Source organism: Lissotriton vulgaris, chromosome 1_2, assembly GCF_964263255.1.
Source record: "Lissotriton vulgaris chromosome 1_2, aLisVul1.2, whole genome shotgun sequence".
NCBI classification, from domain to species: Eukaryota; Metazoa; Chordata; class Amphibia; order Caudata; family Salamandridae; genus Lissotriton; species Lissotriton vulgaris.
This window is the reverse complement of record NC_141686.1, coordinates 289,116,329-289,141,637: the sequence shown is the minus strand read 5'-3', so window position 1 is coordinate 289,141,637 and position 25,309 is coordinate 289,116,329. Positions and strand designations below refer to the sequence as shown.

Here is a 25,309-nt window from a genome sequence, read left to right as displayed (position 1 = left end):
TGTTAAGTTATATGGAGGTAACTGAATTGAATCTTTTGCATATTTGTGGGGATTTCTACTACTCTAAGCGCGAGTTTAGCATCCCAGCACTCATCCTCATCTCCTTCACATACATCTTCTTCCCAAGCAGCACGTCTTACAGCTAGAGGATCTAGAAATCATCCACAAATGGTGCTGTCCTGTGTCTGCCACAGAACTCCACCTTTTGCAGATGACTTTGTACAGAAATTAAGAGCTCATCATGTCTCCTACACCATAGGACAAATGTCTCCAGTCTTCTTCGTTTATTTGTACCTGATAGGTTTAATTGTATACTGGACTCTACAACCAGGTCTTTACACTTATTTCTCCTGACTACACAGACTTTCAAATTCATTTAGTGACAAACGGATTCTTCTTTGAAAAATCATTGGTGAATTAACTGTTTGGGGATAGCAACTGACCTAGCAGATATTTTTACTCTTTGGAGAAGATATTGGGAAGGTAATATGGACTGAAGTGTGTCAGAAATCATTTGAGGAACTGACGAAGGCACTATGCACTGCACTGGTACTCAATGCATCTGACTACAGTCAGCCTCCATTGTATAAATAGATGACATGGACAAAGGAGTTGGAGCAGAGTTATCTCAACAGGATGACAAAAGTAAAGAGAGCCCAGTAGCCTTTATTAGAAGGAGATAACTACTTAGAGGGTATGGCCTTGCGATTAACGCATCCAAATCATACGGGTATAGCTTCCACAGGCCAACGATAACCACACACATACAATTTACACCCTACCAGTTTCAAATAGCGCCTGTAACTTTTAAATACCTGGGTATACAAATATACAGAGATGGCCCGGATCTACTTGAGGGTAACCTGGGTAGGGCCCTTAATGCGCTGAAGCCACAGGTACGATTTTGGAACACTCTGCCATTATCGGTCGCAGGCAGGGTAGCGATCTCAAAAATGGTGGTCCTGCCCAGAATGATATACTACTTCACGAATGTGCCTATACTAATACCCATGGCCTTCTTTAAACAACTACACAATCTGCTGACGGAACTGATTTGGGGGACGGGCAGGAGACGCATAAGTCTAGGCAAACTGCAACTGCCAGCGGACGGCGGAGGTATGGGAGTACCTGATATGATAGCATATGGATACGCTTGCCAACTACAGTGGCTGGCTTAGTGGCTGCCAGGTCGCAACTTACACGAATTGAACATGTCAGAAGCGGATAGGAGTAGAGGTCATATACACCGACTATTGCTCCCCAAAGCAAAAATAACATCATCGGACCCCCCCTGCTTAAGCTAGCAATACAGCAGTGGAGAGCAGCACTCAGGTACATTAGCAGTCAACAGGCTTATGCACCCACGATACCCCTCCTTGGCATTCCCTTAGATACTGGAACACTCACAGAACGTATGCTGAGCTCATGGCATGAGGCTCTGGTAACACAAGTGGGGGACTTCTTCTCAGAGGGTAGACTTCTTACGCATGCAGAATTTATGCAATTACATCAAACGCCGCGGTCGATGTTTCTAGTACATGCACAAATCACACACTACATACGCACACACTGGGCGAGAGAAGGCATGGAACCGGAAACGACGGCCCTGCTTACCATGCAATATCTCATGGGTGCAGGCAGCCACTTAACAAAATGGCTCACTAAGGGCATTAGGACGAGTAAAGCCATTTCGCGGCAGCCCCTGCGTACAAGTTGGGAGGGTGACACAGGCGGGCCCATTAGTGATAAGGACTGGGAAAGGATACTAAAGCTTGTGGTAAATTAAATATTACCCCGTCAGAATTTCTATACTTAAACAAAGGGTCATGCATATAATGAGAGACAGAGTCCGTGGTGTCCGGTTCAAAGGGGCATTATTTCAGTAACTCGAGTTAAGAGAGAATCGGGTTCCATCACCACTAAGGTTCAGGAAGGGTCTTCTGAACTTTATTCACAGAGTACAATATTTATACATTGAAAATACATTGACTTGCATAGAGAAGGAGGAGCGCTCCAGGCAGAGCAAGAGAAAGACAGAGATAAGAGCATGTGGGCGTGCAAAAGAGCGTGTAAGAAGGCGTACACGTGGGCGTTCACTTGAGGAGTCATAGGCGAGTCATAGGTGGGTGGATACATGGAGGAGGTCTGTATGGTCAGCTGGAACCTTTACCCTACTTGTGTGCGCCACTTGGTCATGACGTGCAATTGACGTGTAACTGGGGGAAGCTGGGGGGAGCTGACTTTCGGTCTAGTAGAGAAGCCTTCAGTGTCAGGACGACCTGCACGTCTGGTATTATCTGATATCTTAAGTTTGGAGGATGTATTGTCTGAAGTAAAGGTCGCTCAAGCAAAGGTTGCTCATCACCAAGAGCCGGTGTGTGCATATATTTCTTAGTGCATTGCGTGGGGGCCATGGGCTTTCTATGGATGCAAGCTCTGTAAATCACTTAAACGGAGACAGAAAGGCTAGGTCCTATCTTTGTAGACGGGTTCTGTTTACCTTCTTCACTAGGCAGGAATGTGTTTCTGTGGAGCATGCAGATAACTGTGTGCAAAATACACTCTTGGCAGGCCGGGCTGGGCCCCTCTCGGCTGAGCCAGAAGTATGCGAGAGGTCAGGGATACGTAGCTGAGCTGTAGCTTTCAGAGTGTCTCGAGGCAAGAAACCTGAATTCAGAGACTGGCTCAGGCTGAGCCACGAAACGGGTTCATCTCGATGTTAAACATGCACAATGCAAATACATTGGCAACATGGGCCTCAGTGCAGAATTAACGTTTCTTTCATGGGAGGCTTGGTAACTGACATTCTAATGTGGGACGGAAATGCAGAGGCATTATTATTGCAGACATGAGAAGGAAAATGCATGGGTGACATGCACATACACTAAACGTGGGGAACAAGCAGGGGACACATTGACCACGTAAAATTTCTATTTCCTCATTCCCTCCTTGTCCCCTACTGTGCCCTTCAGGACACATCTATATTCATGAGACCGTATATCTGATCATACAGCATCATTTGTTCATCTTTTTTCTTTTGTATACGTGGATGGGGAATACAGGCAGTGGCACACAGGCCGCAAATCGCCGGACGACACTGCAGACAGAGACAGCAGCCGAATATCATAAGCAGTATCATTCCTAAGAACGACAACACTTTCCATCCCCATGCCGATATTACACCCCAGAGCCAACCGGACCAAGTCCATGTGGCTGGGTCTTGGTGTATCTCGTGAGCAATCTTGTGGAGTCTTGTTATTGCTGCATACACAGATGGCGCGTTATTTGGAATAAACACGCAACAACTGGAGCCGATCACTCTTCAAGCCCCGCCCCTATCTGCCAGGATGACGTCAAGAACAAGGCGATTCTGAAGAACAACAAGTCGCATGGCAGACTGCTCCTCGGTTAAGTTCGCCAGGGCAGATGCAGTCTCATTCACTACTGCTTCTAGAGTTCTTGTTAACCTGCGTATGAGTTTACTGTTTTGGACGGGACCTATGAAGAAAAAGAATCCTTTATTGAAATCTGTATATTGCTCCCAAGCTGTCTCAGTCTGATCAATCACTGGGGAGTCGGTCTCCCTCCTGTGTCTAACATGTACTAGTCGTGAATCTCGATAATAATGGGATGGGGCTAGAAAGACAGGTGGCAGCAATAACGCTATATAACATGTTCCACCCCAGTCTAAGGGCAGATGTACATAGGCTGTCTGACCGCAAATGAAATAGGAATGGAGGGAAGCTTTGAAAGAAGACTTTCCTTTATCATTAAACTCAACTACAGCATTACACTCGCTGTGTCCCAAATGTACCGATCCTTTCTTCCTAACGCACAATTCACCTTTTACTGGGAGGACTGATATAAACGGTGAACCTGTATTTTGCTCGGGCTGAACATTCAGAATCATAAAGCTAAGGGAAACATTTCCTTGCTCATACACTTCATTTTCTAGATCGGTCCCCTTCCTTTGGGGAAGACCGTCTTTGTCTGGAAAACATGCCTCGCTCATTACAGTATTCAAGTTTCCCCATATCCAGACACCCTGGGAAACTGCGGACTTTCTGTCTAATGATGACATTAAACTAAACCATGCTCCGCACGAACCATTGTGTGAGAATGGAAGAGGAAAGAGGGGCAGAACTCCCTTCGTTTTCTGATAAGGTGGGAGTCGGCCACATACCCAGCAATCTGTTACATTGCTGGTCTGATGAGAATGGTGCAACATTCGAATAAAAGTATTGTTGCGCAGGGCTAGTCGATATGACAGTTCATGGGGTGGCAGATCACTAAATGTGTGCTCTACAGTGTCATTGAAGGAAGAGTGTATACGTGAGGAAATAGGAGGAAAGAAAACATGTAGTGTCAAGCTGATACATATTATAGTGATGCACAGAAGAGACATAAAAATCAGAGTTACTATACATCTACTGCGTAATATCTTGCAGTATTTTTCTCTCTTTTTGCTCTTTTTACTATTCTGGTCTACGATCTTATACATGTCAGGAACCTGTCTAACCAATTCACCACCTAGTGGACTTAAACAATTAAACGCTGTCTGACTTACTAGATCGTAACTTGGACCTATACTCCTGTTGCGGAGTCTTTTCTAGCAAAGGGGGCTTAGAGTCTGTACTTTCGGTACTGTCTTTAGTCTTGATCAAAGTTCCAGAATCTCCAAAGTATTTCTTGCAGTGTTGGGCATGAAGCCATCCTTTACGTCCTTCGACCTTGACGGCTGTCCTCGTGGTGAGCAATACTAATTTCGGTGTCTTCCAGCGTGGCTCAAGGGGGCTTGATCGATCAAAATTACGGACATACACGTGATCACCAGGGACGATGGTGTGCTCCTTGACTTGGGAGTTGTCAGGGAAGGCGGCGGCAACCTGTGAATGACAAGAGAGTAGTGCAGACATCAAGGAAGCCAGGTAATCTGTCAGCATGTTACTGTCAACATCAGTTATTTTCTTAGGCATAGGCGTACCCCACATATTCGGTGGTCTACCGAAAACCACTTCATAAGGAGATAGGCCTGTTCTGGAATGAGCTACCATACGCATGTAAAAGAGGGCAACCGGCAAGGCTACCATCCAATCCACGCCTTTTTCTGCACAGACCTTTGCTAATTTCGTCTTAAGTGTCTGATTATGGCGCTCGACAAGTCCTGCTGCTTCAGGGTGTCGTACACAATGAAACTTCCACTGATATCCTAACAGAAGGGACACTTGTTTAATTAATTCAGAGGAAAATGGCTGACCATTATCGGAGTACACGACACGGGGCAATCCATAACTGGGGAAAAACTCACACACCAATTGCCTGGCGGTAGTCACAGCAGTATAATCTGGGACTGGGTACGCTTCTGTCCATCTGGATAGTGCACACACAACTACCAGGACATACTTGAAATCTCTACATCTGTTCATTTGGATATAATCCATCTGGAGGACTTCAAAAGGATGGTCAGGAGGATGAAATCCGCCTTGTTCCACCGGGATGCCTTTACCTGGAATGAACTGGCAACAGATCATACAGGTACTTACTTTCTGTTTCGCTGCTGCACGTAGGTGCTTGTTAAACCAGATATTATGTAAGCTGTCTAGCATTGCCTTTTCTCCCAAGTGTGCTGGACTATGTGCTGTGTTTATGATGACTTGTACCATAGAGTCTGGGAGAAACCATGTAGCTTTGCCCTTAGTCATCCAACCCTGGTCAGTCTGGACCCCTCCTTGTTCGGTCCATTTCTTTATTTCGTCTGGAGTGGCATGTGTCTGTATGTCGAGTACATCTTGTGAAGGATCCCTGACTGTCATGCTTTTTGTCAGTAATGGTACCTCTGTCTTTGTCGTGTCTGTTGGTGTCTGGGCTGTAAGTTTAGCAATTCGGTCTGCCAGGTCATTACCCTGGGAAATGGTGTCTGTAACCTTGGTGTGTGCTTTGCATTTCAGGATGGCTATGGCTGTAGGCAAATTTATTGCTTCTAACAGAGCCTGAATAAGCGGACCGTGCTGAATTTTAGCCCCATGAGAGGTCAAGAAACCTCTCTCCCTCCATAATACTCCGAAGTCATGAACAACGCCGAATGCATACTGTGAATCTGTATAAATGTTCACTTTCAAGTTCTTAGCTCTTATGCAGGCTTGTGTCAGAGCGATGAGCTCTGCTGCTTGTGCTGACAGTGTATCTATTCTTTGTGTCTCTATGACTTCAGTATCAGTGGTCACGGCATATGCTGCCACTAACTCTCCTGTGCTTGTTCTCATGCATGAACCATCTACATAAAGTGTCAGGTCAGGGTCTGGCAGTGCAATGTCTGTCAGGTCTTGTCTTAGTTTCGTCACTGTATTCAGTACTTCCACACAGTCATGTGGTGCAGTGTCTACTGTGCTTGAGGGCAAAAGTGTAGCAGGGTTGAGAATATTGCATCGTCTGATCTCTATGTGTGGCTGAAATAACGTCAGTTCATATCCTGTCAGTCTCGCTACAGTCAAGTGTTGTGTCTGTGTTCTGTTCAAGAGAACTTCCACTGCATGTGGTACTTGGACTATCAGGGGGTGTCCCAACACTATGGAGTCCCTTTGTCTTATGGCTAGGGCTGTTGCTGCAACTGATTTCAGGCACGCAGGCAGAGCCTGGGCCACGGGATCAAGTGTACTAGAAAAATAAGCGCAAGGCTTGTGTTTTCCTGCTTGATCTTGTGTGAGGAGAGATAATGCTGTTCCATCTCGTTCAGTTACGAAAAGCATAAAGCGTTTGCTGTAAAATGGAGTCGCTAAAACTGGCGCTTGACATAAGGCTTTCTTTAATTCTTCAAATGCCAAGGTATGTTCTTGTGTCTAAGGGAGGACAGTCGAAGACGCTGCCTCCTGTGTTGTCAACTGTATGAGTGGTTTGGCTAGATAGGCATACTGGGGAATCCATTGTCTGCAGTATGAAGTGAGGCCAATGAAGGCCCGTACTTCCTTTTGTGTCTTGGGCTGTGAAAGGTTAGCAATTAACTGAATACGTTCTTGTGTCAGCTGTCTACCCCTCTTGGACAGCAAGTGTCCAAGGTACACCACTTGCTGTGCACAGAATTGCAACTTCGAAGGGGACACTTTGTGCCCCTTGTCTGCCAAAAAGTGTAAAACTGTCAGTGATGCATTTTCGCAGTCTGGTTCTGATCGTGCTGTAATTAGGATGTCGTCTACATATTGGAGCAGTGCAGTGTTGGTAGGCATATGAATACTGTCCAGCTGTCTTTTCAATGCTTGGCTGTAAATGCTAGGACTCTCTGTAAAACCTTGGGGAGCTCTCGTAAATTTAAAGCTCCGTCCATTTAAACTGAATCCAAAAAGATACTGACTATCTGGATGAATTGGAACACTGAAAAAGGCATTCTTCAAGTCAATGACAGTAAAGAACGTTGCCTCAGAATCAATAGCAGTTAGTAATGAAGAAATGTCTGGGACCACTGGGTATTGAGGGACTATACATTTGTTCAATTCTCGAAGGTCAACCACTAGTCTGTAAACTGGTGGTGCATTAGGGTCTGTTCGTTTAAGAATAGGGATGACAGGTGAATTACATACATTCGAGTCAGTCTCCACTACCACCCCTTGTGCAATGAGTTCGTCAACAATTTTCAGTAAGGCTACTACGGCATCAGGTGGTAATGTGTATTGTCGTATACATGGTAGTACTACTCCTACTTTGAGAATGACACGGTGTGGTGTAATGTGCATGTAACCTACGTCAGTCGGACCTTGTGCCCATAGGTGATGTGGTACATTCTGGAGTCTGTGGTCAAAATCCTTCAACACATAATGTCCCTTAAAATCACGTAAGAACAGTCGTACTCCTTCCGGAGAACATCATATAACTGCTCCTAGTTCTTTTAATGTCTTTATACCAAGCAAGTTTTCTGGACATGACTTAGTAAGTAACAAGTCTGTGGTACGTGACAATGGACCAACCCCTAGGGAAACTGGTTTCGATACTTTGTTAACGATAGGCTTTCCTGAAAATCCCAGGGAAACATTCTGTGAGCCTGAGAGGGGTGCCCCTGGAACCTCGTCATGGCTGATGGTAGTTCTGCTCGCCCCTGTGTCAATCATAAATTTTCTGTCCTTTCCCAATACACGACTATGTACATAGGGACCCTCTTGATCTACAGGTACCTCAATAAGGGGCAAGCCAACTTCCCTCTCTAGGCTGTTTCATGAGAACTGTTGGTATTCTGGATAGTCTGACTGCGTGTACTGATACATTTGTTGTGTGGCATTAACAGGTGGTGGTGGGGGTGGAAAATTCGCTACTGTCTGTTGTGTGTGCTGTGGGGTGCTATTCTGCCTAGGAACGTGTGGTCGTTCTTTTGTCTTGCCTGTAGCTATATTGTGTTTCAGGACAGCACAATCTTTTACAAAGTGACCTGGCTGTTTACAATAATTACAGTTCCCTTTAACAAGTGTCGTGGCATTTTTGTTCGTATTAGCTGGTACCGTTTGGGCAACCAGCACCTTCATTTTTGTCTCTTCCATGCGTCTCTTTTCATGATCCTGTTCCTCTCTAATTCTGTTCTGGTGATATTGTAGCATTTGCAACATTTGGGAAGGGCTATTTGCTTGCCAAGTACTCTCAACCTTCAGTACTCTATTCTTGATCTGGGGTAAGGAATTCTCTACTAACTTGCTCACGAAAAGATGAGGATATGACTCGCTACTGGGCTTAAGACCACTATTAATAGAAGAACATTTCTCGAATCTAGAATAGAAATCACTTGTGTCCTCGTCTTGTTTCTGTTTACAGGCTGAAATAGCATCCCAGTCTTCCTTTTTAGTAATCAATAGTCTTGGCAAAACCTGTATCAGGAGTTCAGGTAGTTCTTTATTTCCTCCTATCTAGAAGAGCCAGCACCGGACTATGGGTGGGATGGTAGTTCTTTAGCTTTGTCCCCAAGACCAACACATGGGTGCCTGCCTTTATCCTCTGTTTCCAATTCTGCCCAACTTAACTTTTTCTCTCCCACCTCCCAGTCTTTTTCCTTAAGCTTTTCATAAATACCAGCAGGCAACAGTACTTTCAATAGTTTTATAATGTCAGCGTACGTGTAATCCACTATACGGAGAATGTCTTTTAATTCACGGTGAAACCCCCCTGGGTCTTTATCATGGCAGGGCAGCATCTTTTTCATTTCCAGTATTTCTAATTTCGTCAAGGGTGTGTAAACATACAGTCGCTGAAGCTCACCCGCTGTATTTTTGACGGGATGTACCTCTCGTAGGGGTTCTGTCTGTCTATATATAAGTTCTTTCTGTCGTGGTGTGAGGTGGGAAGCATGCATGTGGTCAGAGAACTTAAGTACTTATGTCGTTGATCCAGAATAATATTAATTAAATCAGTACCCAGGCCTGTCCATCTCTCTAGAAGTATATCGTCCAGTAATTTATACAAGTGACCAGGATCAGAATATTTACTCTCATACAACGTTATCAAATGTTGGACCATGTAAATACCAGCCAAACGCTGTTCGTTCGGCGGAAGGCTCAAAAAGGTCTGGGCCACTATATGATTGCTATATATGTTAGAATTGGACACCCATTGGACTGCTGACCGGACCAACTCCTTTTCGTGTGGGGTGTAGAATCGCTCACACTCTATCCGTCGTTTCAGTGCTTCTTCTGTAGCTTGGAATAGATTCTCAAGGGAATATCTTTCTTTTATAGCCTGTCCCTGTTTGCGGTAGTCGAGGCACTTGGGCCTGTCAAACTGTCGTGCTTTGCCTACATAATTCATTTTGTCCTTTGCCTCGTTTTCCTGTTCAAACTCTTCTGTTGATGACTCACTCTTCTCGTCAGACTCTTCTCTGTGTATTTCTATTATTTCTTTTCATATTTTCTTGTACATACTGTCTGTCTGTTTCTGTTTATCATGCCGACCGGCATCTATGTGATCACTCCATTCTATCAAACCATGCTTTACATCCTCATCTCCTTTGTCTTGTTCCCTGATCAGGCAGTTAATCATAAAACGTAGGATATAGTTCTTAACCTCCACCTTTCTGTGTTCCATGGCCTTTTCTATACTCTCGGGTCCCTCCCCCGTTCTAATGAAATGGTATATTTTATCTAGGTGTTCCTTCATGTCTGGTAATGTGACCAAATAGTCGACGGCTTTTCTTAATCTTAGTGAAATCACAAGCATTGAACCCTTTCCTGGTACTAGATCGTATATACAACGTGGAATTGCTACATCTACAGAAAGTTTAAATGGTGTTGATGATGTTTGTGGCGCTCGTGGCGTTGGCCCCCCTCCCACTGCCCCGGGCCCTACGTCGTCTTTCACGATATGCTGGAGCTGTAGGAGCTGAGCCGCTGATGGGGCGGAGGGAAATCTGCGTTTACATAGTCCGGTGCGGGATCTTCTAGATAGGAGGAAATAAAAGCCTCAGAGGCTGTTGGCTTTGTTCTACGTACTCTAAAGGGTACTGGTGGTGGCGTACGCGACCTACGGGGTGTTTCTGAGGGGGTCACTTTAGCTAGTTCTTCTGAGAGGACGGGATAAATACCAGCAACGAGGGCATTTCTTTCTCTATCAGCCTGTTCTGCCTTGACCCGTTCCCCCTCCTCCCGCAGTTCCTTTTCTTTGGCTTTTTCCGCTGCTTGTTTACTTCTCTCTGCTTGGTGGAATTCCTTCTCTGTCCTCCTATGTGCTTCTTTACGCCATAACTCAATGGCATCTTTCTGAGACGGTCTTACTTTCCTTTTCCATAGCGCTTCCTCTACTTTCATAATGCATTCAGAATCCCATGTTCCTGAGGCAGGCCATCTGTACTTCTCCTCTAAATCCTTCGTGTAATCTACCCATAAGTCTAAAAACAATATGGCATCTAGCCCGTGTTTATTACACATAAAATGACCAGGTGTGTCTCTAGGCGGGACGGGAACTGACTCTTCGAGTATTCCTTTCCTGGTCCCTATCTGACGTAATTTCGAAAACAGTGGCATGTTGAAACTAACTTAACGAAAACACAATATACACAAAAATAGACTGACTGAAACAACCATTCACACTACAACACTAAAACACTAGAACAGATACATTCCAACTGATACATGGAGAAAAACATGAACTTGAAAACCGTTAACTTTATGCACTGGAATACAGTACAACCATACCGGTCTCATAAAGAGACACGTCTTTACGTGCCCACCAAAATGGACCCGTCTTTACCGTGTCTGTGTGAACGGACACGTCTTTACCGGGCTCAAATAAATGAACCCGTCTTGAAACTTTATGCGTTCCCAATAACGGTACTCACCGGGAAGCAGAACTTGAAGGCCTCGGAAACTCGATACTGCGTGAACTTGGTACTGCGCATGCGCCTCGGAACAGATGGGCCTCTGGAAACCTCAGACCTTGCTCTCTCACGGCCTGGGCTCTGGTTGGGATGATCCGCAATCCTCACCGCCTCGTGTGGATGCCTGGTCGCAGTCCGTCTCCTCCGTGGGCCTCAGGGAGTAAGCAGGAAAACCCGCTGGCGTGTACACTGTGAAGTCCGTCACAGCTGTAGAAGGGGGCAAGGGCTGGACCTACATCGCCGGCGCGTGGGGAAGGGGACTTGTCCCTATTCGGGCGCCAGAATTATGTGGTAAATTAAATATTACCCCGTCAGAATTTCTATACTTAAACAAAGGGTCATGCATATAATGAGAGGCAGAGTCCGTGGTGTCCGGTTCAAAAGGGCTTTATTTCAGTAACTCGAGTTAAGGGAGAATCGGGTTCCATCACCACTAAGGTTCAGGAAGGGTCTTCTGAACTTTATTCACAGAGTACAATATTTATACATTGAAAATACATTGACTTGAATAGAGAAAGAGGAGCGCTCCAGGCAGAGCAAGAGAAAGAGAGAGATAAGAGCATGTGGGCGTGCAAAAGGGCGTATAAGAAGGCGTACACGTGGGCGTTCACTTGAGGAGTCATAGGCGAGTCATAGGTGGGTGGATACATGGAGGGGGTCTGTATGGTCAGCTGGAACCTTTACCCTACTTGTGTGCGCCACTTGGTCATGACGTGCAATTGACGTGTAACTGGGGGAAGCTGGGGGGAGCTGACTTTCGGTCTAGTAGAGAAGCTTTCAGTGTCAGGACGACCTGCACGTCTGGTATTATCTGATATCTTAAGTTTGGAGGATGTATTGTCTGAAGTAAAGGTCGCTCAAGCAAAGGTTGCTCATCACCAAGAGCTGGTGTGTGCATATATTTCTTCGTGCATTGCGTGGGGGCCATGGGCTTTCTATGGATGCAAGCTCTGCAAATCACTTAAACGGAGACAGAAAGGCTAGGCCCTATCTTTGTAGACGGGTTCTGTTTATCTTCTTCACTAGGCAGGAATGTGTTTCTGTGGAACATGCAGATAACTGTGTGCAAAATACTGTCTTGGCAGGCCGGGCTGGGCCCCTCTCGGCTGAGCCAGAAGTATGCGAGAGGTCAGGGATACGTAGCTGAGCTGTAGCTTTCAGAGTGTCTGGAGGCAAGAAACCTGAATTCAGAGACTGGCTCTGGCTGAGCCACGAAACGGGTTCATCTCGATGTTAAACATGCACAGTGCAAATACATTGGCAACATGGGCCTCAGTGCAGAATTAACGTTTCTTTCATGGGAGGCTTGGTAACTGACATTCTAATGTGGGACGGAAATGCAGAGGCATTATTATTGCAGACATGAGAGGGAAAATGCATGGGTGACATGCACATACACTAAACGTGGGGTACAAGCAGGGGACACATTGACCACGTAAAATTTCAATTTCCTCAAGCTCCCCAAGAAAGTGTCACGAAACCAGAAGTTCAAATTCATTCAACTCATGATTGTGCATTGGGCGTACCTAACCCCACACAGAATTCACGTGATGTTCCTTGAGTCCTCCAACCAATGCCCCAGATGTCGCCGTGACGATGCAGGCATGCTACACATGTTCTGGGACTGCCCTAAGTTGGGATACTACTGGGTCACAATCCACCACATCCTAGAGGAGGTACACCCAGGAAGACCATATGATTCAACTCTATACAACATGGTGGGGCTGGGACACAAAGAAAAGAAGCGGAGTGTAGCCACTAGATTCATAGATCTAGCACTGTTATTCGCAAAGAGGATGATAGCAATGAAATAGAAGTCGGTGAACCACCTACTGTGAAGTCCTGGAGTAACGAGCGGGTAAGATGGGGAAAGGCAGAGGGGCAGGAGTTACAAAGAGAGGAAAGAAGGGGCCTACGCAAACATCCGATCTCCACAGACTGGAATTTGCTGGTGGAGGAGTTTGAAATACACGCAAAGGCGCACATCCAGTGAATACCTACGCCATTGGTAGATGTGATAGTAGAATGTCGTATAGGTTGAAGACTTGAAACAGACAGTATCTTGCAGTAACTTTGTAATGGGAGAATGACAGGTTGAACAGACATTATGCAACCCCATCGCAAGACCTCTGCAACTCCCTCGCCTCCTACTTCCACAACAAGATCGCGGACATACACAACAGCTTCAGCATTAAACCGACGCACGCCACGACCGCAGCAACGCCGCCCACCACCACCCTACGCGCCTGGACTCCGATCAGCACCGAAGACACTGTCCGCATGATTAACTCCATCCACTCCGGATCTCCGACCGACCCCTGCCCTCATCACGTCTTCAACAAGGCCGACGCTGTCATCGCACCCCACCTGCGGGACATTATCAACACCTCCTTCGACACCGCCACCTTCCCGGAGAGCTGGAAACACGCCGAACTCAGCGCTCTACTCAAGAAACCTACAGCGGACCCCACCGAACTCAAGAATTACCGCCCCATCTCGCTCCTCCCGTTTCCAGCCAAAGTCATCGAGAAGACCGTCAACAAACAGCTGGCCGCCTTCCTCGAGACAAATGGATCCCTCGACCCCTCACAGTCTGGCTTCCGAGCCAACCACAGCACCGAGACCGCCCTCATCGCTGCCACCGACGACATCCGAGCCTTGATGGACAACGGAGAAACAGCGGCCCTCATCCTCCTAGACCTCTCCGCGGCATTCGACACTGTCTGCCACCGCACCCTCGTGCAGCGCCTCAGCAACGTCGGAATCCAGGAGAAGGCACTGGAATGGATCATCTCCTTCCTCGACGGAAGAACACAGAGAGTCCGCCTACCACCGTACAAGTCAGAGGCCACCAAAGTCATCTGCGGCGTACCTCAAGGATCCTCGCTGAGCCCCACCCTCTTCAACGTCTACATGAGCCCCCTCGCGGTCATCGCACGCCAACACAACCTCAACATAATCTCCTACGCCGACGACACCCAGCTGATCCTCTCCCTGACCAACGACCCCACCGCCGCCAGAGCCAACCTGCACGAAGGGATGAAAGATGTAGCCGAGTGGATGACGACCAGCCGCCTGAAACTGAACTCAGACAAGACGGAGGTCCTCATCCTGGGCTCCTCGCCCTCCGCCTGGGACGACTCCTGGTGGCCCCCCGCCCTGGGCACCGCACCCAAACCGACGGACCACGCACGCAACCTGGGCTTCATCCTGGACTCCTCCCTCTCCATGACCAGACAAGTCAACGCCGTCTCCTCATCGTGCTTCAACATCCTGCGCATGCTACGGAAGATCTTCTGGTGGATCCCCACCGAGACCAGGAAGACTGTCACCCAGGCCCTCGTCACCAGCCGACTGGACTACGGCAATGCCCTCTACGCCGGAACCACCGCCAAGCTCCAGAAGAGACTCCAGCGGATCCAGAACGCCTCAGCCAGACTCATCCTCGACATCCCACGAAACAGCCACATTTCCGGACATCTGAGAGACCTGCATTGGCTCCCCGTCAACAAAAGAATCACCTTCCGTCTCCTCACCCACGCACACAAAGCCCTACACGATCAAGGCCCGAGCTACCTCAACAACCGAATCAACTTCTACGCTCCCAAACGCCACCTCCGTTCAGCCAGCCACGCCCTCGCCGCCGTCCCCCGCATCCGAAGAGCGACAACAGGAGGAAGGTCCTTCTCCTACATGGCCGCCAAGACCTGGAACTCCCTCCCGACCGACCTGTGCCTGACCCAAGAACACCTCTCCTTCAGGAAGAAGCTCAAGACCTGGCTGTTCGAGCAGTAACGGCACCCCCCCCCACCCCCAAGTGCCTAGAGACCCTACGGGTAAGTAGTGCGCTCTATAAATGTCTTTGATTGATTGATTGATTGCAACGGAACACTGGAGAATGGACATTGCTCGCAAAGCGAAAACCCAATATCATATGTATGTGCCGGGGGGGGGTTCAGTTGAAACAAAATAGGACCAAAGAAAGTATGAAGTAATTTTTATTGTCACGAGGGGGGGGGGGCAAAAAGAAAAAGGTAAACGGAAAATGTGGTATAGATGGCGTAAAATTTAGAACGGCACCGTACAATAATATGTACCTAATGTGAGGAGAAATGTATATCAATGTATTGGGGACCCTGAAATGACAATAAACATATTTTTAAATAAATAAACTACTTAGAGGGCAGAACTGGGCAACTTCTGAGAAGTAGTGCTTTGCCACAGTATGGGTTTTGCTTAAGTTCCACCCAAATTTATTTGGCACTAAGTTTATTGTGCAAACAGATAATGAGCCCCTTAAATGGTTGCTGGCTAGCCTCATGTATCCCAGTCAATATCTGCTTGAGGTGTCTCAGGTGGTCTTTCCATAAATTGCTGAACACCGCAACATCACCCAGGTAGACCACAGAGAATTCTTCCAACCCTGCAAAAACATGGTTCACAAGGCACTGAAAATTGGCAGGGGCATTCTTCAACACAAAGGAGATTACCTTAAATTGATAAGACTCTTCTGGCATCGAAAATGCTGTCTTCTACTTGGTGTTCAGTGCCAAAGGTATCTGCTAATATCCACTGGTCAAATCCAAAGTGCTCAAGTACTATGCAGCACTCCTCCACTCTTAGACTTGGATGGGCATTGGTTTGGTTACCTCATTGAGGGCTCAATAATCCACACAGAACTGCAACTAAGTAGACCTTTCATTTGGTACTAGAACCGCAGGACTAAACCAAGCACTAAGAGATCTCTAAATGACCCCCAGGTACCATACCTTAGCTTAGCGCGAATATCTCCAAAAGTTGGTAATAGGAGATAGCGATGTTAGCGACAGTTTCCAGTCGCTAACATCTTGGCACGCCCACTTTGCATGTCATTAGTGATAAATATCACGGACATACAAAGTGGGGCCCAAGAGGGTCGCTATCTAATACTAGCTGTCGCTAACTAGTGTTAGCGACAGCTAGGTAATAGGGAGATAATTTTATCTCCGCTTTCTTGGATTTTAAAGCCAAAAAAGCAGAGATAAACCCCCTTGATAATATGCCCCCTAGTTTTAAAGATCTTTACAGTTGAGCTATACAAGTCAGTCATTCCTCCCAGTGTTAGTAGCTCCCAACTAACCTAATCAAGGGAATCCTAATATCATCAGCAACAGTCTGGGTGTGCTGTAAGTGAAATACAAGCCTTTGTTCTGGAATTTGCAGCATGTGGAAAAGACCAAAATGTGACCTCTTTTTTGATGGGGTTGTAATGTTTGAGGTATTTTGTTTCTGTAATAATTTACAATGTATTTGTGCTTCATATTAACACTTAGAACCCCCGGCCTCTTTTAGTGCTTGGTGGACTTTACTTCACATGTTGTGTAAGGACTTATACTAAATTAACTTAGCCAAATATCGGTGAACCAATCAGACATATACTTCTTATGGGACAGAGCAGTGGCACTAAGCCTGTTTGGCAGGACTCTGTCACCCTTCAGAGTCGAAAAGCCCTGAAGCATCGGTCCACAACCTTGGGAGTGAGCATGCAAAAAGAGGCATTTCCTTACATGGCCCCCTCCAAATAAAATGTTAAAAGCAACTAACTTAAACCCTGGTCATTCTCATAATGCAGGTGGAAGAACCTGGAATTGCCATCTGCATTGGCATGGTCAGTACCAGATCTGTGCTCCACTGTAAAGTCCATACCCTGTACCTAAAAGTACCCCCTCAACAATTTAGGGTTCTCTCCTCTTATCTGCTTAAGCTACCTCAGAGGTCTGTGGTTAGTTTGAACTCTGAAGTAAGTCTCAAACATGTAGGGTCTTGAAACTTCTTCAGGGACCAAACCACAGCAAAGGCGTGCCTCTCAATGGCACTCCAACGCTGCTCTCTGGAGATAAGTCACTTACTAGTCTTGGTGACTGCATTTAGGTCTCTGTATTCAGACCAGAATTTCATGTCAGGCTTCCCACCTTTTGGACTTGGTATGGAACCAGTACCACTGGGCTGGCCCATGGGCTGTTAGAGGGCTCAGGAAACCCCAAACCTCAGCAGGTTGGCAACCTCAATCTTAAGGCTAGCTTTGACCTTCTCTGCAAAGCTATTCATTTTTTCGTTTGACAGGCAAGCTGCCACCTGTGTCCACATAAAGGACACATCAAGTTGTCTGATCTGGGGTCAAAGAGAACAGGCCAGCAAACTGTTTTAACAAGCTTTAACAGTCTGTTTGTTGTTGTCCTGTCAAAGTTGAGGAAATGGCTTCTCCATCCACTGAGACATCTTTTGCATTGCTTGACAGCAGGTCAGTGAGAGGTTCACTTTCCTCTTGTTCCTTTTTATCTGTCAGCATGGCCAGGTCTGCTCTGTCATGGTAGTAAAGAAACACAAGTCTAACTTTTTAATGTAATACACCATGCCTATAGGGCTCAGTAGGCCTGCCTTATGGGTGACTTATAAATATTTAAAGGAAGGTTTGGCCTTGCCGTACTTTAAATGGCAATGCTGAGTAAGCAGTTGTAAGGCACCCTGCCATCCAGCTGTGGTAGTATGGGAGTCATACTGTGCTTTTTCTCCCTCGTGGTGGCTTAGTAAGTGCTGCTGCAGTCCATGAAAGATACTTTACTTTGTAGGATGTGGGTACCTTTCGTACCATAGACTAGGGACTTATAAGTACGTTAATCTATGCCAATTGTGGGTGAACCAATCAGACATATACTTTTTAAGTGTCAGAGCACTGGCACTGAGGACTGTTTGCTAGGACTGCTTTATCCTTCAGAGTTGACGAATCCAGCTGCATCAGTCCAAAACCTTGAGGGTGATAGGGCAAAAAAGAAGCGTTTCCTCATACTCCTGATCATGATTTCAGATGAGAAGATTAACGTGGGAATTGTCTTGCACTATTGTTAAAGTCTAAAGTTTTTATTATTTCCCCTTAGCATCAACTTTTCAAATACATTTCCAAACTAAAAGCACATATCAAGATATATATCATAAATGTAACGCACATGGCTGCAGGATAAAGAATAGAAATGCATCAGCTACTGTAAATAATTAGCAACTTATAAAACCTCTATGAATAACAAGGCATAAGAGGAGCTCTAAATAGACATATAATGAAAACATCCAGAGAACATCCTATGCTTTAAATGGAAACAATTCTACCCATGGTACCAGTGTCATTGCTTCAATCCACTCCCCTGTCAAGAAGTTATATTACAATACTTGCCCTAGATGGGTCAAACTGCAGTGCATACCAATCAAAGTACACTTAGCGGTGATTGTGGCGGGGAACATCGTTTACGACGCGGTTTTTACACCGCAGTGCCTTTACCCCGCAGCTATTACAACGCAAATCGTTACTACGACTTGCGCTGGATGGCGCTGTTGGATAAGGAATCTTGCAATTTTATATTCCAACACCTTCCCTACTGTTACGGGACTGGTGTTGGAATATAAAATTATAAGATTCCTAAATCCATGCCCTACAACGCAAGTCGTTGTAACGACTTGCGTTGTAAGACTTGTGTGGTAAAGGCATGCGTTGTTACAACATGCGTTGTAACAACGTACATCCGATTGTGGCAGACCAAGAAAGGCCAACTCAAAAGTCTTTTTTAAGAATTCCAGTTGTCAAATAGTGTGTGTAGGGTTTAAGGAAACATTTACATGTCCACAGAAACCTTCTCGTCCTTGGGAGTTTACTTTGTTCTTTCCATGTCAATTGCTCCTCCTTTCAAATCCATACCTAGGGCCTCATTGTCTTACCTCTCTTGCAAGACAGCTTTTCTAGTGGCCCGCAGACTGATAGAAGGGTGAGTGAGAACCTTACGTGGTTTTTCACTCTAACAAGGTGGATATCGGAACTCGTCCTCTTTGTTACCAAAAATGAGCTTTAATCTTTCCAATCAACCAGTCCATCTCTCTTCCCGCCTCTGACAGAGCGGTCATTGCATTCATGAGCTGTTGGAGGGTTTCACTGTTTGTCTTGACAAAACAAAATCCTTTAAGAAATCCTGCCAACTCTCTGTCAGGTATGGCCCCATCTCACACAGAGATAGCCATACCATAAGAGTCACTGTCCAAATGGATAGTCTCATGTGCTATGCTTGGTAATTAAGTTGCCAAAGCACCACTGCTTGGTAAACCCATGTACATTGTACATGAGGAACAGCTCCCGCAGCTGCTTTATTGAGGAATGCCCCTTTGTAGACATAAACATAGAAGCTGCCTGGAAATCTTTTTATACTTTCACCAGATAGTATCATCTAAACTTAGGAGCTAGAGTAGGTACTGTAGTAGGTCAAGCAGCTCTAAAGCATGTTTCTAGTGACATTTCGTCTTAGAAGGTTAGTTGTGCGATTCTTCAGTAACAAAGGATGCCCTTGCACATGAATTCAATTACTTTGACCACCCATTAAGACCCTACAATGTATAAGGAATTGTTTCTTATTGCCCTGGATCAGCACTGGCGGTGTCTTCATTGAAGTCATAAGCGACCCTCCCACCTCTCCGAATCCTTCTGCCCCAGGTCCTACAGGATGTACAGGACATGGATGCTAGAGTTGCGTGGAAAGAACTGAGCTTCTGTGGTACCTGCCAGTACAAACCATGATGGGATCTGGATGCTGCGGTCTCCTTATAATACCAGCGCAGATTTGCAGTACATGCTGGCTCCCAGGTGCTCTTTCCTGCGATTGTCCCCACTAGTGCACTTCCCTTATGTGCACATGCACTGGCGTTGCCTCAGGGGTTGTGCATAATGGACAGGACCTTCAGGGAACAGTTAAACGCCTGCGGCCTTCTCAGTAAATACGCAATTTATGTGGAGGTTTAATTGCTGCTCGGGTGGGACTGTGCATTATATTTTATGGCATTTACCTCAATGGAGCCTTTTCCAACAACAGGTCACTATCTTTTCCTGAACGAAGTCAAGTCAAAACAAGTCAAAGAAACTTTATGCGGTCAAAATAATAGACCATAAATAAAAGTATGCTTTCTGAATCTGCATAGAGAGAAAAGTGCACAGTGACCTAGTTTTAAAATTCTAAACAGTTGAACTTTATAAGTCATTCATTTCTCCAGGTCTTAGTCGCGCCAAACGTAGATAATCAAGGGAATTTCAATATCATCAGAAAAATTGCAGACATACATTTAAAGACAAGTATGGGTGTGCTGTTGGTGAAAAACAAGACTTGTGCTGGAGTCAGCAGCATGTGGGGAAGAGCAAAATGTGGCCTCTTTATTGATACAGTTGTAATGTTTGCGGTATTTTGTTTCTGTAATAATTTACACTGCATTTGTGCTCCATATTATAGCCTTAGCAGGCTCTACCTGCCATTAAAGGCCTGGTCCAGTGTTAAAGGCCTGAGCTGAAGGGGAGGGCCTTTAACAATGAAGCAGGCCTTTAATGGGCGGTAGAGTCCACTCCGTCGGGCTTTAAAGCTATTACAAACTTCTGCCCCTAGAGGGCAGAATGTACTTATTTGCAAAGCAAAGGCCTCACTCAGCCCGAGGGGGTTGAAATTCCCTCAGGCTCCGTGAGGCTTTCTCTTCACACCTATTGGTGTGAACAAACATTGGAATGTTGATGCTATGGGATTCTGAAGACTGTTAAAGCCTGGAGCTCTCCATTGTTTTCAATGGAGCACTCAACATTCTAATGCTCTAATAGGACTTAGAACCCTCAGCCTCCTTTAGTGCTAAGAGGCCTTTACATCACATGTTGTGTAAGCTCCACAAACATATCGTAGCCCTTCAACAATTGTTTGCTGAAGCTTATGTGTGTCTTCTCTCCAGGTGGCAGTGGAGGCCACAGGCCCACGAAGGAGCGAGAGATGTACCCCAACCTATCACCCCTGCTGTGACTTCCCTGGCGTCCTAAAAGCAGTCAAGGCCCTACTGCAGAAGCTGGAAGAAGGAGAGAGTATCCTGTTAGAGGCAGTCTGTTCACCCCTTCCTGTTGTGCGGGCACCCGCTATGGAGACCCCGGCTGCGTTCCAGAGTAAGAGCAACGCAGAACATGTGGGCACTGGGATTAGGGATCCCAATATTTAAGCATCTAGCATCCATGAAATTGTGTGACACAAGTGAATACAAATGTATTCTGTGGGCCCGATTCACAGAATGAATTTAAGACTTAATCTTAAACTTACTACTATTTTGGTATTCACAGAATGCACTTACTACTTTTGGCATTCACAGAATGAACTTACTACTATTTTGGTATTCACAGAATTCACTTACTACTTTTGGCATTCATAGAATGAACTTACTACTTTTGGTATTCACAGAAGTTAGGATTTTGTCTTAAGTTTGCCTTAAAACAGACTTAAGACAAACTTAAGACACAATCCTAACTTCTGTGAATACCAAACGTAGTAAGTTCATTCTGTGAATGCCAAAAGCAGTAAGTGCATTCTGTGAATACCAAAATAGTAGTAAGTTTAGGATTGAGTCATAAGTTCATTCTGTGAATCAGGCTCTATATCTTTAACTGTCAGTAATGTCTCGGTATGACTTCTTTTTAATTGTAAATAATGTATCATTATGTAGCAAAAACCACTGGTTTTAGTGATGCAAAGTACTCTATAGCTAAGAGTAAGTAAAGTAAAGAAAGTCTCCTTTCTTCTACTAAATTCAAAAATATATTTTCTTCTTCTTTTAGTGAGCATGTTAAATTTTTCTTGTGAGCTTCTGCTATATCTATTGCATTTTGTGTTAAGACAAATTCACCCATAAACTGCGCTTCTAGGCTACTAAGTACTGGATTCATATACGTCTGAACAGGAACCTCTGAAAATACCACATCTAAATTTGAATAATAATATTGCTATTTTCCTGTTCTATAAAACAGACTTGTTAATACACTACATGAAATGCCATATGTAAACTGTAAATGGTGAGATGTGAGACTTTCTGCTACTGAAGCTGGTAATTTCATACATTCATAACAATCACTAATTTTCATAGTGCATATATACTGGAACAATAACTTGATGAAGACATTTAAATCTGTGTTTTTATCTGTGACCGTGTGATGTATTTCTGATGCTTCTAATTCTACTCTATCTCCCTTTATGTTAGCTAACTTTCCATGTGTTTCTGTACTATTCTTCTTTTCTACACTCATCAAATAAGGCATTGCTTTAGTTAAAATTAACCATACTCCAATCACTAATAAGATGCTACATGTGCATATTCTACAGCACTTCTTTAACCTCTTGGCTGCTAAGGGGTTTTCCCCTCTGGTGCTGAAAGGTCCAGATCTGCATTGTTCATGAGAAGGTCAACTCGTCATAAGCACAGCTCCAGTGTACTGCATGACGAGCTGACCTTGTCATGAGCATGGAAGGTGTTAAGCAATTTTGTTTTGATCTTTCAGCAACTCTATCTGTAGCCATTTTAAGGAGACTTCTCTTCTTTCTTTTACTTCATTTTTGTAATTTTTCTTTTTCTGGTATTAGTTTAGGGGGTCTTACTTCTCTTTTGTCAATCTGTTCTGCAATTATTTTTTCATCACTTTTTTCATTTAAATCTAAATTCTCAAGTTCTTCAAGAATCACATATGTCCACTCAGGGCCTTTGAATTTATTATTCAGTATTTTTAGTCTCTGACTTCTTCGCCTGGGTTTCTCACTTGATTGTCCTGACTGATTAGTGACTTCATTCACTTGGTCAAGTTCTTCATTTATTGTCTTTAGGTGATATTTTAGTCTTTTGACACAATTAGGCCAGTTATCACCCTTTCTAACCCTTTTTACTTTGCACTGCACTTTCACTTTCCTCAACACTCTCAAGCATTCTTTTATTTTTGTTAAGTTGTGGCACAATTTGATTTTCTTCGTCTTTTGAGTCCCTCTCTAACTGTCCTTGTTTAGAACTTAGTATTGTGACATAATTTGCCTGAATATGTTCTGCGTCTTCTATCTGATACTTTTCAGGGTTTACTTTAGCTTGTCCTTCTTCCTGAACTTGTTCTTCTTTTCCTAACTTGTCCTTCTCAGGTCTTACTGCACTTTGCTTGTTTGCAGCCTGAACGTATTCTTCTAAACCTATCAGTCCCTCCTCAGAATTGTGAATATTTTGGTTCACATTAGCCTTTCCTTATCTGATCCTGCTGAGAGTCCCCAACAATCTCAAATTCAATTTCCTGAGCGTGTTCTTCTACACCTGTCTGGTCCTCTCTAGTTTATTGCTTCTCTAATTTTGTTCTATTTTTTGTTTCGATATTTACATCAGGTATGTCAACCACTGGTATCCAATCCTCCAGACCAGTGCTTGGTTGATCTTGATCAGCTACTTCAGAGTCTGTTATTCTAGACTCTTCAAGAATGTACCTCAATCTCTTACATAGTGGTAATTGAATAAAGTCAATCTGCCACCTCACAAATAGTCCCTCTGCCTTTCCAATTTTTCCACAACTGACTACTGTTTTCTTGCCTGGGCTATTCTGTTGACAAATTAAACATCTCTGGCAAAGACTCTCTGTGATAGTCCTAAATTTCGTATTGGACCAATTCTGTATAAAGATTCTGATCATGGCACCTCTACCTATGTGTGTATCTCCATGGTACATTCTGGCTAGTTGTGAGATCATGCAGTCTAGCATGACCGGTCTACCATCTGGATAAATCCAGACATCATCTTCTGCTCTCCTGTAACACCCTATTTTAATCCAACCATCCTTTTCACTCACTTCCACCTCATCCTCAAAATGTCTTACTTCATCCCATGTTTCTAATGCTGAGATTAGCATAAATTGGCATCTGATTCCACTCATTTCAATTTTCTTGTTTACTGCCATTTTGATTTTGCCACAGTTCTGGGCAACGTGCTCAGCATATCGGTTACCAGCAGTCACATAGTCATCTCCAGACTGATGTGCAGCACACTTGACCTCTGCCACGTCTTTTGGCAATTGTATTGCTTCTAAGAGCTCTTTCACAAATTTTCCATTTCTAATAGGGCTTCCTGAAGGAGTCGTCAAATCCATTTGCATCAAAGTTGGCCAAAGTCATGTACAACCCTGTAACTATACTGACTATCAGTGTAAATGGTTACTCTCCAATTTTTCCAAATTTTGCATGCTTTAATTAAAGCTATCAATTTGGCTATTTGTGCAGACTTCACTCCTGGTAAATAGGATGCTTCAACTATTCCAGCCAATGTACAGACAGCATAAGCAGCGCTCAATCCTCCTTCATGCCTCATGCACTAGCAATCTACAAAAAGCTTGTTGTATATCTGGGCAAGGTTTGGTGCAATATTCAGTAGCTTCTAAACAATCTTGTTCAACTTCATCCCTCACTTCTTTTCCATGTACATCGGGCAATAAAGTAGCTGGATTTAGGATAGTACACCTGATTACTGTCACATTTTCTGCACCCAAAATGGGTCATTTAGTCATTCAACTCGGAGTAAGGTACGGGGTTCTTGTTCTAGTTAAAAGAATTTCCACTGAATGAGAGACATCAACTTTTACAGGATGTCCCATCATAATTGGCTCACTTTGTTCAAGACTCGTGCAAGCAGCAGACACTGCTTTTAAACAACCAGGTAATGCTGAGGCTACAGGGTCCAAAGTAGCAGAAAAATGTGCTACCGGACGTCGCATCAAACCACGTCACTGAGTTAACACTGATAAACCACAATTTTCTCATTCACAACAAAATAATGCAAATTCTTTTGTATAATCTGGCATACCTAGAGCAGGAGCTTCCCATAAACGATTTCATAGTGTCACGAAAGCCTCCATGCTTTCATCATCCCAAACTATTGGTTCCTTTGCTCGCTTTCTTGTCATTTGTATTAGGGGTTTGGCAACTAAAGTAAAACCTAAAATCCATTGTCTACAATACCTTATCACACCAAGAAACATTCTAATTTCTCTTTGGGTTTGTGGTAACTGCATTTGTTTTATTATTTTTATTCTTTCAGGTGTCACTCTTCACACTCCTCTTACTAATTGATGTCCCAAATATTTAACTCTAGTTT

The 25,309-nt window shown here is 44.7% G+C and overlaps 1 protein-coding gene across 1 annotated transcript in view; it reads left to right on the top strand.

The window, feature by feature from the left end:
* LOC147736519 (carnosine synthase 1-like) overlaps nucleotides 1-25,309 on the top strand; it is a 308,759-nt gene that overhangs the window by 62,359 nt on the left and 221,091 nt on the right. Inside the window, exon 2 of the mRNA XM_086952636.1 lies at nucleotides 21,113-21,317. Within this exon, the coding sequence (XP_086808762.1) occupies nucleotides 21,113-21,317 (205 nt within the window). The remainder of the gene's footprint in view (nucleotides 1-21,112; nucleotides 21,318-25,309) is intronic.